General features: G+C 46.8%; 2 protein-coding genes across 2 annotated transcripts; one reads left to right on the forward strand and one right to left on the reverse strand.

Annotated features, from left to right (window-relative positions):
* Positions 1-2,695: 2,695 nt before the first annotated feature.
* On the forward strand, positions 2,696-4,622 carry ARMC7 (armadillo repeat containing 7). The gene is made up of 3 exons (XM_075043873.1): positions 2,696-2,985; positions 3,068-3,211; positions 4,166-4,622. Exons 1-3 carry the CDS (start codon positions 2,919-2,921, stop codon positions 4,501-4,503), a joined length of 549 nt encoding a protein of 182 aa, XP_074899974.1. The 5' UTR covers positions 2,696-2,918; the 3' UTR covers positions 4,504-4,622.
* A 948-nt stretch (positions 4,623-5,570) lies between these two features.
* Positions 5,571-12,720, reverse strand: NT5C (5', 3'-nucleotidase, cytosolic). The gene is made up of 5 exons (XM_075044498.1): positions 11,580-12,720; positions 7,128-7,228; positions 6,983-7,043; positions 6,081-6,195; positions 5,571-5,994 (listed from the first exon to the last, which is right to left on the reverse strand). Exons 1-5 carry the CDS (start codon positions 11,844-11,846, stop codon positions 5,852-5,854), a joined length of 687 nt encoding a protein of 228 aa, XP_074900599.1. The 5' UTR covers positions 11,847-12,720; the 3' UTR covers positions 5,571-5,851.
* Positions 12,721-12,890: the final 170 nt, after the last annotated feature.

Raw genomic sequence — 12,890 nt, forward strand, 5'->3', positions numbered from 1 at the left:
AAAGTCACTTAAATTAAGAGCTTGGCATGCTGCTTGCAGACCTGGCTAGTAACTGCAAGAAAAGAAACATAACTGCTAGAAATGAAACTTCACTGAATTCTAACTTTGGTGTGCTACCTATATCACCAGACTAGCCCCTGGAGCTGTGAATACCCCAGCTATAGTAGCCCATTCTGTGCTAACTATTCCGGCAAACAGCAAGTGCTTGGAGCGTTAAGACAATTAAACAATATAGCCAATATTGGGTGAGTAAACAGTCAACTTTGCCTACTGCCAAGTGATCTTTCTGGATGAACAGGACAAACTCCCTGCAGTAAGTCAGCACAAAGACAACAAGCACCCAGCTGGTAACAAAGCAGGTCGTGTAATCAGTACTAGCACGGTCTGCAACTCCTGCAGAAAATCTCTGAGGACTACAAAACCAGGGGATGTTATCAAATTCTCCTTCAGGAGGCAGCTCCAACACAACAAATTAAATGTAAAATTTTTCTCACATCTCTTAACCAGCTTTGATTAAACTCAATGCAAGACAAAGGCTAGAAAGAGCACAGCTCACAGTTCCCAAGAAGACAAGTACAGCTGTTCCTCTTCTCCTGGTTACTTCTTGCCACGCACTGAATAGTGTGACCTGGAGATGCATCACCTGAAACTCAGCCAGCACAGGCACCAGACTTTTCAAAACACTGCTGTCTATGAAACCACTCCAGGGGACAAAGTTCCTACTGCTGCTGTGCATGCAAAATTATACTAACTGACCACAAATGTAGTATTTGCAAACAGAAGTCATTATATTTTTTCTCTTTAAATACTGGTTTTCACCCCTTATTAGTCAATCCAAATATCCTTAATCACTTCTCTTTGTATTGACTAGCTCCTCTGTTTGCTTTCTCTTCTCCCACTTTCTCACATTAGTCATTCATTTTCTATGTAATGACAAATGTGACTTAAAAGCATGTCAACACTTACCACTTACAAAGGCATACATTAAAAGAGATTTGTTAATACACTAGCAAAACATTCTAATATAGAAGTAGTCTGTAGCACCTTTGCTGATCATTTTCATATATATACACACATATACAGATATATATACACCGACTTCATCTGAAAATTGAGTTGAAGTTGCTAGCACAGGTGTGGCTTAAACTTTTATACCAGGTAGAAACAAATATCTTCACTTTCACATTCTCTGTCTTCCCACACCATTGCAATGTTAAAAGATTTAGCATTGCTGCATTTAGTGTAGCTTCTTTGCTCATCTTATTTAATGTGGCCATGGGCAGACATTTTACTACACCCAGCTGTGTGGTAGGACAGATTATCAGCCCAACATGCTTGTCACTGATGCCACGTATTTGGTGAATCAGTCCATGTTCAATTTGCTTCATATGAAAATTGACTGCATTTGAGACAATAAAAAGATAACATCTGCTCACAGCCTGTTTCCTACCTTATCTACAGAAGAACATCGATGCATTTAATTGCTTCAATAAAAGCAACACATATTTCTGCAGAGTCCATCTCCCCAGTTTATGATGTTTATGTACCTTTACCTTATGTATTTACATGACACGAACCACAATTGAATTCACTTGCAGCACTTATAATCATAGTGGTTTCACTGGAACTGTGCTAGTTCAGAATCATGTAATTGCTCTGCTTTGTGCTTAGACCAGGGAGGGCATTGTACAACCAGGGTAGAATTACCTGCTGCTGTTTTAATTTGCTCCTTCTTGGCTTCATTCCCCCCCCCCCCCCCCCCCCCCAGGTAATTTATCTTACCGTGCATGTTTTGTGCCCTCTTTTTACCTGTTCCCTCAGCTTTGAATCCTTCTGCCTTTTTACAAAAGGCAAAAAATCTCTTTCCATCGTCGTTCTTTAACCTATGAGTTGCAACCCCCATACTAGAACTGAAACTAACCGAACCTTCGTTCCTTCAGCATCTCTCCCTACTGAACACCCACTACCCAGAGGGATGCCGAGACCCAGCAAGCAGCTCTGTCCAGAGCTGGAACAGGCTGCCCAGGGAAGTCGTGGAGTCACCATCCCTGGAGGTGTGAAAAAACCACACAGACATGGCACTTCAGGACATGGTTTAGTGAGCACGGTGGTGTTGGGTTAACAGTTGGACTCGATGATCTTAAAGGTCTTTTCCAACTTAAATGAATCTATGATTCTATCCCTTGGCCAGCAAGCTGGTCAGCAGAGCCATGGCCTGGGCAACAGCCCGGGGTTTATCCATGCGCAGCAAGCGACACGGCAATTAACTCCGGAGAACCTGGAAGGACGGCAGTATTGAAACTGAGCAGGGAAAAAATACATACACGTGAAAAAATTCTTTAGTAAACAAACTAGCGAGCGAGGAAAGGCCAGCTCCTTTCCAGAGCAAAGCGTTTAAATACCAAAGTTTTGCCGTATACTGAAATAAGAGTCAGACGCCTCGACACACCTCGGTAACAGGTTAACACCATCCACGGGGAAGGAAACACCCCGGCAAGGCGCTCGCCTGCCGCCCCGCAACCCGCTGGGCAGCGGACTGCCTTTCCATCTGCGACCGCCTCCCGGCACCGACCCCGGGGGCCTGCACACCGGGAGCCGCCGGCCGAGGGGGAGAAAGAAGGAGAAGAAGAAGGAGGAGGAGGAGGAGGAGGAGGAGGAGGAGCCGCCCCCGCCTGAGGAGAGCAACGGTCGGCCGCGCCACGCCCACAAGATGGCGCCCGCCGGCCCCCTGCTGCCGCCGCCGCCGGCTCGTCTCCACCCCGCGGGACGCGGCCGTGGGGCGGCCTCGCCGTGAGGAAGCGCTGCCCGCGCCCCGGGCTGCCGTGGGAGGGGAAGAGCCGAGCCGGGCGCGGGGTGTCTGACAGGCGCCGGGGGTTTAGCCGCTGAGTTTGGGGCCACACACGGCTGCCGGGCCCGGGATGGAGCTGGGGCGGCTGGAGTACCTGCAGGCCCTCGTCACCGAGTTCCAGGTGACGGACAGCCCAGGTAAACCCCGGGCACCGCTGCTCGCCCATGCTCTTCACGTTGAGCGTGTTTCCTCACGCACCTTGACGCTTCTCTGTTGCAGAGGCCAAGGAGCAGGTACTGGCGAACCTGGCCAACTTTGCCTACGATCCCAAAAACTACGAGTACCTCCGGCAACTCCAGGTCCTGGATCTGTTCCTCGACATGCTCGCCGAAGACAACGAGACCCTCGTGGAGTTTGCGATTGGTAAGGACCTCACCTGAACGCCCTCGTAAGGGGCCGACAGGCCAGGGTTTGGTGGTTAATCCCCCCCCAAGAGGGAGGTAGTTGTGCTGCAAGAACAGACCCACGCTATGCTGATAAGGCCTCGTTTAGTGGAGAACGAGCGGAATGGGGAGAGGGGTAGGAGGCAGGCATCTCCCCTTCATCCTAACAGAGCTGCTGTGCTTAAAGATGCTTTCTAGAAAGGACTTTTTTTTCCTCTAGACTGTAAGTAAACATTAGCTGAATGACTATTTAATGAAATCTCTCCTATAGAGAGGCAGTCATTAATGGTTAAATTTTGCCATGTATAAATGTACAGGTCCAATGTTATCATTCTGCTATTGACAACCAGTCTTCTAGAATACTTACTTGAAATTTTTTAAGTCCTCTGAGGAACTGCCTTATGGTGATTCATCACAGTCTGAACATAAGCTAAGGGGACAGATCTAATCGTGAGTGACTCCATGAGATGATAATAAATTATTTGATTTTTAAGGTTTGTGGCTGAGCTATACAAGGATGTGGATGCATCTTAAAAGTTCCAAGCTCAAACATTCTCTGTCTCTTCGCTAGTACTGTTAGCTCTGTTCTCTGTTTTTCTAAAACACCTGCAATAAACTGCTGGCTTGTAGCCTCCGTTAGGGTTAAGTGATACTGGAATTCTTCATTTTCCGAAAGGTTATATCCAGCAGTAACAGTGCCCTCTAATGACATACAGGAGGAGGAATGTTCTGATGGAAAATCTCTGGAAAGAATCAAGAAAACGTTGCCTGGGAAGCTGTTAAGAATTTTCCATCCAAATCTCACAGATAATCTGGATGCTTATTTCTGTATTAGGAAAAGGGATCAGCAATGAATTTGAATCTTAGCATGAAAAAGATGAGGGTGTGAAGAGTTTGTCTTGCATGTGTCGGACATTTTCTTTTGCTGTTTCAGGCGGTCTTTGCAACCTGTGCCTGGATAAAACTAACAAAGATTACATCTTGGAGGCAAATGGGGTAGAGTCCATAATCAACTGTCTCTCCAGCTCCAATGAGGAGACGGTCATGTCGGCAGTCACGACGCTGATGTACCTGACAACGCCACAGTCACGCCAGCAGACCACGGCTCTCCCAGTGGTGGAGTGCATGCTTCGCTTCTCTCTCTCAGCCAGCAGAAGGCTAAGCAATTTGGCAACCGTCTTCCTGGAGGATTACTGCACACCTCTGCAAGTGGAAGAGGCCAGGAATCTAAGCAAACACACAGCAGTGGGGATTCCTCTCCCCAAGGACTGAAGCTGTCAGAACAGTGTGGAGCTGTTGAGAGGGACACCTCCCTCTGTTTTCCTAGGCCTCTACTTTCTGCTCAGCAGGTGGAGAGTGTGTCAAGAACAACATTAAAGAGGGAAACTGGTCATACCAGCACTGGATTTTAGTTAATAAAGAGCACAGTGCAGCACTACGATGTCAGTCAGGCCAAGCACACAGCTAAAACTGCAAGCAAATATTTAAAATAAAGCAAGTCATGGCTGTTGGAGAGCAGGTTGCCAAGTGCAGCCCAGCATCCAGCTTGGACAAATAACCTTCCCAGCAATTAGGGGGTTTTCTGCTTGGGTTATTGGGCAGCTTATATCCCGTCCAGTTCCTGACTGGTTTTGCTGCAGCTCTCTTCAGTGTCAACTCAAATGACTTTGAAACGTCACATAAACCTCATTCCTCCTGCAGAAGAAAGGTGTTTCCCTGCCCTGGCAGTTTGCAATCTTACTGCATCCCTTTAATACTAAATATGCCATCCTATCATCATGGCATAGGCACCTGGCTAGTAAATCACTACACAGGGCAGGTTGTAGCTATACTATAAATCAGGTAGTGGAAAGTTATTTTTCTTTCATTACCACTGGTGAGAAAGGTGGAGATTAAAAAAAGGGCTCATGGCAGTCTGGCTCATGAGAACAGCTGTCTTGTAAAACCTTCTCTTAATAAAACATTAACTTAAACGCTGTGTAAACAGTTTTGTATAAGCTCATAAATATTTCTCTACAGCACTTGCAGCCCAGCCTTTGCCCACTCTTACTCACACACATGGGCCAGAAATTGAAGCCAGCTGGGTCTCCTTTCATTATCAGCCAATGATGCAAAAGGCAACCCAAAAGCCAAGGTGGCTAAATACATAAAATTTAAATGGGTTTGGCTGTTGAGCACAGTGCTCCCTGACAGACACCCACACTGTGTCTGCTCAAGTTTCAGAGCTTTACTTCTTCCTCTTTTTTTTTTTTCCCCTCCACCCCCAGTCAGCCCAAAACAAACAGGAGTGAGGCTTAAAGCACATGCACACAAGAAAAAAAAACAAACCAACAACCAACCCACAACTGCTTGTATTTTATAGTTTCACTTCACCAACAGCAAACATCCAAAACTCTACAGCGATTAACTAACTGAATGCAAAGCAATCTTCCAGAAACCTGGAGAGGAGTCAGCTCTGCAGCATGTCTAACAGCAGCTCATTTCTTACTATAACTGACTCCCCTGTAGTGCCCCTGTCCGGGTGACGGTGCTCGCTGCCTCCTGGGAATGGGTTTTCCCGTCAGTGGATGAGCTGGTTGTTCCCCTGGCAGCAGGAAGCGCACAGCATCCCCTTTTTGCTTTACTGCCTGCGCTTGCTTTCCAAGATGGCCTTCCAGTCATCCGCCCAGGACAGCAGCCTCCTGCGTGGTGCCTGCAGCTGGACATGCCTGTTGTGGCAGCAGGTAAACAGGACGTGCTCCCAGCTCGGGTTCAGCTCTGTGCCTGAGGAGGGCAAGGGAGGAAAGCTGGAGTCATCTGGGGGGGTTTCCTCCCTAGCTAGCAGCAAGCAATGCAAATGCTTTTCAAACCTCTAATGGTATCATTGTCATCAAACAGCAAGTCAGCAGATACGACGGTCTTATCTCGGGTTAGAATAATCCGCTCCACAAACTCGGGTCCCAGATGTTTTTCTACCCACTTATACTGTGGAGGCAAGAAATAAGATAGGAGAAAATTCTGCCATACTTTCAGTTTGCACATTGCTTAAGTCAGATCAGCCCTAGTACAGCAATTTTTCCCCTCATAAACCTATGTCTGTGTCTACAAATCCCTGCCACAGAGACTGGCTGTGGCCCAGGACACTGATTTAACCTGTATGTTTAACGGCCTTCAGTCAGCACTGCGTTTGCCGTGCCTAATCATTGTCGAGTTTGCGAGCGGCACTGGCTGCTTGCCCAGAGCACAAACATTGTGCCCATCTAAGTCATTCCAGTGATTAAGGTCCCCCCCCACTCCATTCTTGTGCCAGTGGCAAACAGGACCAGTTCCAATGCTATAGCCTCCTCTTAGCTCAGCATTGGCCTCTTTCAGGATAGCTGGATATCTCAGGCTCCGGATTAGACAGAATAAGGTTTTGTCAGTTGAGGATTCTCCATTGTGGGATCCCCTGGGAATATCCCATCCCTGTGGGCCACGCTACAACGGTTCCTTTGCTATCACCTGCTGACACAGCTGGAGCAGCAGTGTGACACGCCAGCTCCACGAGCACAGGGCTTACATGCCCCACAGCAAGGCTGGCATCAATCACATGGCACTCCGAAATTTCCTGTCCTGTGCTATTGCTCTGTATCTGGGCAGCTGCCTCTCAGACAGAGGGATTGCAGGGAAGCCTAGCAGCCTGCGCCAGCTACTGTCTTTATAAATGAATGACTCCGACTTGGGTGGTATGAAATAGCAAGCATTAAAACCAGTAGAATAAATTCTCTCCCACCTTTTCCACAATGCAGTGCTCGTATTTCCGGAGGGGACTTGTGCAAATAAAGACTTCAGTGCTGAAAAGAAACAGCCTTCATTAGCAGTCAGGGGAAAATGCATAAGATAATGGAAAATGGCTGCAGAGTGCAAAGCATCCTTACTCCTGCATGTGGATCATCTCCTGCATAGCTTCAAGGGCTCCTGGAATTGGATCCAACCCTAGAAAGAAGCCAGGTGATTCATAGACGCTGGCTACCTTAGCCTGCAAGAGACAGGAGGACTGTTAGCAATGCCCGTGCTTTTATCTGAGCTCTGTGCAAAACAGTTGCCCAGTCACCCCGTGTGTAACAGCTGTCAAAGGGCCAGCGCTTCAGAGAGTGAGGTGATGCTTTACACCCAGAGTGGATTATAAAGTTTCTCACCTTTAGGGTTCCAGGAAAAATCCAGCTCAGGCATACAAGAATGAGGAGTTACTCTCTGGTGGCTTGTTTGGAGTGAGGAGGCAGAGCTGATCCTGACCCGGCTTTGTTTCTCCAAGCAGCTTCATGAGTAGCACCAAAAACACAGTACTGATCTACAGCTCGACTAGCTGATGTCTGACAGGGAAAGCTCACGCCTTGCCACTTCCCAGCAGGTCTCTCTCTACTAACTCTTGTGAAAATCAAAGGAACAAGCTTGAGGATGCTGCTCCTCTTCCACATTTGACTAAAATTTGCTTATGGCTTAGGAGTTTACCAGGGATGAGTGGGCAAACACATGTATTATCTAGTAGCCCTCTTTTCCTTCAGAAAAAGGGCAGTAAGGTGAGCACGCTAATTACCATCCTCAGTGGAGGGGCCAGGTCAGCATACCTGCACACTTGGGATTAATCCTTTTAGACCGGAACAACTCAGCAAGAGGGAAGGAAGAGGACAGGAGAGCTACATTTCTTTGCTGCTTTCTGTGATTTTCAATCACACACTAAAATAACAATTTTTAAAGGAGCAGATCTTGACTTCAGCACAGGCATCTGCTCCTCAGTGGTAACGTGTTGGTGCAAAGTCTAGTCAAAAGAGTGTGAGACCACAGCAGGAAACATAAAGGTGGATCCCTCTGCTGCCCCAAGAACCTTTGGCTTCGTGAACTGACCTGTGCACCCTGCCGAGGCCCAGCTGGGCTGGGTTTGGTGGTGATAATGGGTGGCATCTTTAATCTCTAAAAGGAAAAGTAGTATTTCCAGGGCAATTCCTGCGCCTCTGGGTAGGACTGTCCTTCCTTACTGGTAAGACATTCTTGCACCTTTTATTGCTAGGAACTTCACTGGTTTGAATCCATCTCTGGTTAGTTAATTTTAAAAATTGCTACCTGGTGACTGTTCAGTGGCCTGTGTTAAATCAGAGCATTTCACAGCAGACAACTCCCCTTATCACACAATCCGTCATGACAAAATGCCCGCAGCAGCATCCCAGCAGCATTAAGGGCTGAGTCCACTTCCAGGCCTAAGTTCCATTCTCAAACAGAGAGGTTAAGCTTCCAATATCTCTTCTATCCTAAGACACGTGAATCTTACTGTCCCTGGGGTCATACAGTGAAATTCAGAGGTGCTGAGCTAGGATTTTTCCATGACCATTAAAGTCGTATGTTCCCATGCCACCAAACAATTTGGAAAACTTAGTACTCTGTAAGTATTCTTCAAAGGCAGGCTGGCAGCCTTTGCTTAGAAATTGTACAAGATTGCTTTATAGTCCAGCTGATGGTCTCCTTGCTCTATATATCACCAGTAGAATGTCAACATAAAAACCATTTCAATTAAGCAGCAATGAGGAGTCAGCATTGAACAAGTCTCCCAGATCATGGTGCTCACTCAGCTATCATAATTTAGAAATACTCATAAATCAACAGCCAGGAATCTGGAAGCACTGCCTGATTTCACATGCAAATCAGAAGAGGTTAAGGAGTGTAGGTGAAGATGTGGCAATCAGATCTGCCCAGATCTGTTTCCACGCAAAGCCTCACTGATCTCAGCAACAGTTCCCTGGAGCTCTTCCCAAGAAGATTCAATTACAGAATCAGGACTTGTGTCTGAAAGCTCTTTTATTCCTACAGCAAAACACCAGAAACCGGCAAGTTTCCACCATGTCACAAAAAGTCTGGCTTTGCTGGAAAAAGAAATTTGATTTGATGACTCTTAGAACCAAAAGCTGTTTCTCGCCCCCCAAAAATGCTACTAGAAAAGGAAAGTAAAACAATTTTCTTTCCTCATTCTCATGCCATCATTGCTGAACATTTCCTTTTAACTTTATTAGCAAGATAACAATTTGGATACAAAACTGGAGGAGTTATATCTATCCCTAAGCTTTCCCATTTGCAATACTTAAAAATCATTCTAGAAATTTTTGCCACTGCTGCAGATGTTGAATCCTTTTTTGAAACTGTCTGGGGCCAGGTAACATCCTAAACACTTGGGAGAGAAATCCCCATCAACAAAATTGCTACACACACAGGAGGGCAGATAGACAAGTACAGCAAAGAAAGTCTTGAGCAAAATAATTTGTAAATGAAATGGATTTACAATGTGAAATTAATGATCAACTTACGATCAAAAAAGAAAGAAAAAGCAAAGTAATGGTTCAAGTTTCAAGAGGCAGCTGCTGAGCACTAACAAAGCATGGACACTTAGTAAGAGGGCAATGCGGAAATCATTATCACAGTACTTCCCACACCCCCTGTCACGATAGTATCTTAACACACTGGCTGTTCATGGACAGACACAGCAGATACCTGCCACAAAGAGCGTCAGGCTGATCCCCCTCCTTTCAGCCGCTGACAAACTGCAGGTTGGGTTTCTCTGCACAGACAGGCGGCCCCGCAGATCCCCGTGCACCGCTGGCACAGGACGGACAAGCCGCTCTCCGTGTCTGGGCTGCCGGTTCCTGCTGAAGCTTTTCCTGCAGCTGGGGACAAGGAGAGACCGTCTCCTGCAGGGATTCTCCTGCATCCCAGACGCCCTGGACCGCCGTGGCAGAACTAACAAGGTCCCTATTTTTAACCAGCTGTGGTATTTACATAAAACCTGTAGGAGCTTCAAATCTTTAAAACTTTAAAGCTTTATTGTTCTGCCAAATGTACCTAAACCAGCCCAGAGATCCAGAGCTTACTAAACAGGGAGACAGACATGCAACTACATAAACCTAATTTCCTTAGGAAGCCAGGCTAATAACGAACAGTAAGATAAGAGCTTTCTGCCACTGCTGATCTGTGTGGGATTCAAACCAGTTATCTGGTTATTCCATTGACACACCTAAGGTCTGGGAAGGAACAGGATGAGCATGAACCAAATTAGGGAATGGGAATGCCAGAAATAGAACAGAACACAACTTTCAGGACAGATCAGATTGCAGACCTTCCAAATAAGAACAAAAAGCCATGACCCCTTAAATTACCTGCAGTTTTTTTGTCCCAGTATACCTAAATAGGATCACTTAAGGAATACTCACTTCAGCAATAAATCATGTTTGCTTATATAAAAGTATAAATAAATCATGCCTACTCCCTATATTTACAAGTTCCTAGTTCCAGGAAGTTTTGAGCATCAATAGTCATCAATTAGAGATCGGTCAGTTTGGAGCCTGTGGACATGCTGCCTGGACCCAGCACCCACATCCGTCACACTGGTCCAGGACCCTGTACCTCGCTATGGAACAGGAGGGAAATTAATGTCAGTTGTCATTTCTTAGCGGTAAAAACACCTACAGGATCAGTACAGGATCTTAAAACTAGCAATGAAGTTCCCGGGGAAGCTGTATGGCACAGGCCTGGATCAGCATCCATTCTGGTTTTTTACAGAGTCCCCGACTATCCTGTGGTAATCAGAAGGAAGTGTGAAGTCTGGATTCACATTTTTAATTTTGCCTTGCAAATGTGTCTGATATTCATTCAGTCATTAGCAAACATTAAAAATAGCAACAATTTGCACGGATGTAGGGTGTACCACCAACTTTTTACATACTGTTCCAGATCGCTTACCTACTGTGCGCTTTGTCAGAGCATGCAGAGAGAATTATATAGATATGGGGTTTTATTAGCTGTGCAAAACTCATATGTAATATTTATATTTCTTGTCCTGCTATGGAGCTACATTAACACCTGCAGAGTGCTCAGAGAGCTTTACGTTAAGTTATTACTATTGCTGCATAGCAGGAGGAGTTTACGGGTAGATAAAGAACAAGCTGAAGATGTTTCAGCAAATAGTTTCATCCAGTTAGTTTTATGACAGAGTCACTCATTGCCAACTCCCACACACACATCTCTTTGTAAAGGGCTGGCAATCCTCCTGGAAGAAGTCACTAATTATTACTATACAAATTAAGGCTGCTATCATGAAAAAACCCTTTGTAGCACCCTCTTTAAAAAAAAAATAAATACCACCACCCAACCCTCCCCTCTGCTTTGCATATCCACGGTGGTAGGAAGAGGCCATTTCCTTTGCTCACAGCAGGGAACAAGGCAAGGCAGAGAGGGCAGGAACAGCTTTTTAAACAAGGCGCAACCCCCCCATTTTCCAGCCGCTCCGCAGCGCTCCCCGCTCCCCCCCAAACCCTCCTCCGCAACCGGCCCCTGCCCGCCACGCTTACCCCCAAGTCCTCCCGCAGACAGCGGTACTGCTCCCGCACCGAGAAGCCCTTCCGCGCCGCCAGTTCCACCCGCGGCTCCCCGGGGAAGCGGGAGCAGAAGCCCCTCAACACCGCTCCCTCGAAGTCGGCCAGGACACCGTCCATGTCCACCAGCACTCGCAGGGGGCCCGCCGCGCTGCCCATGCCGCTTGCTTGTGGCCGGTGACCGCCCCCGGGCTCTCCAATACACGCGAGAGCGGGGCGGACCTTCACGGCACCAATATGCATGAGCCTGGGCGGGGAAGGTGCTCCTCCGTGGGGATCCCCTCGCCCCACACCCGAGTGGGGACACGGGTGGGCTCTGTGGGTAACTGGGCTTACTTGCTAAGGGTGAAAAGGAGAGCGAGCGACTTCTCGGCACCTTTGCAGTGAAGGGCGGCTGCCGCGCTCCAACCAAGACAAAGAGAAGGGCGGACGGGAAGGCAGCTTCGCTCGGCCAAAGTCTCGGCAACCGTAAACGAGTATTAACAAGTTCTACTGGTTGTGGGGCTTGCAAAGGAAAAATAATTTGATTATTTTCCTCATCCTAGGCCAGAAAACAGGTAAGCATGATTTACATGCAGCTGGTAGCCATATCACATGTCCTGTCAGCTCTAAGGAACGCCACCCCCAGATGTAGGAGAGGAGGAACACATGGAGCAAATCCAGTTTTATAGGTTGAGCACCTAAGGCCAGGGCTTCTCCAAAACTGATGTGGAAAGACAGGGTATTTTTAGGCACTGGTTCTTCCAGGAGGAGGGTGGAAAAGGTGCACTCTCTCCAGTAGACACACTAGTTCTGTACAAATCCGCTGCTTTGGTTTATTGTGCAGCAGATCCCTCCAGGACAGTAGAGAGCTTCACAGTTTGGTCTCCCTCCCACCCCCTCCCTTATTAGGGACTAATTTTTATTTTTTTTTTAGTGAGGAGAAGAAACTTTCATTTCCTCTATTTTCTTGAGAGAAAAAAGTATTTTGGATAAAACAGATTATATATATCAAGCCATATTCCACACTTCTCTGATCTAGAAGATAAAAACAAGGAGGTAAGTCAGACACTTTCTTCAGAGGAAGATGGCACATGATGGTGACCTCAAGCCAGGTGTAAGAGCTCTCCTCCTCTGCTGCGTTCCACCTCTATTAATAGAGTAGGGCAGGTTGGCTGAGACAAGAACAACTGAGAACAAAGCAAAAGCAAACCCATGAAATAAAACCCACACAGGAAACACTGCTTCAAAATTTCTATATTATTTACTTTTAAGCAACAGTCCAGCTTTGTGAAATTACAACACACA

The sequence above is a fragment of the Buteo buteo genome, chromosome 13 (assembly GCF_964188355.1).
Source record: "Buteo buteo chromosome 13, bButBut1.hap1.1, whole genome shotgun sequence".
Lineage (NCBI taxonomy): Eukaryota > Metazoa > Chordata > Aves > Accipitriformes > Accipitridae > Buteo > Buteo buteo.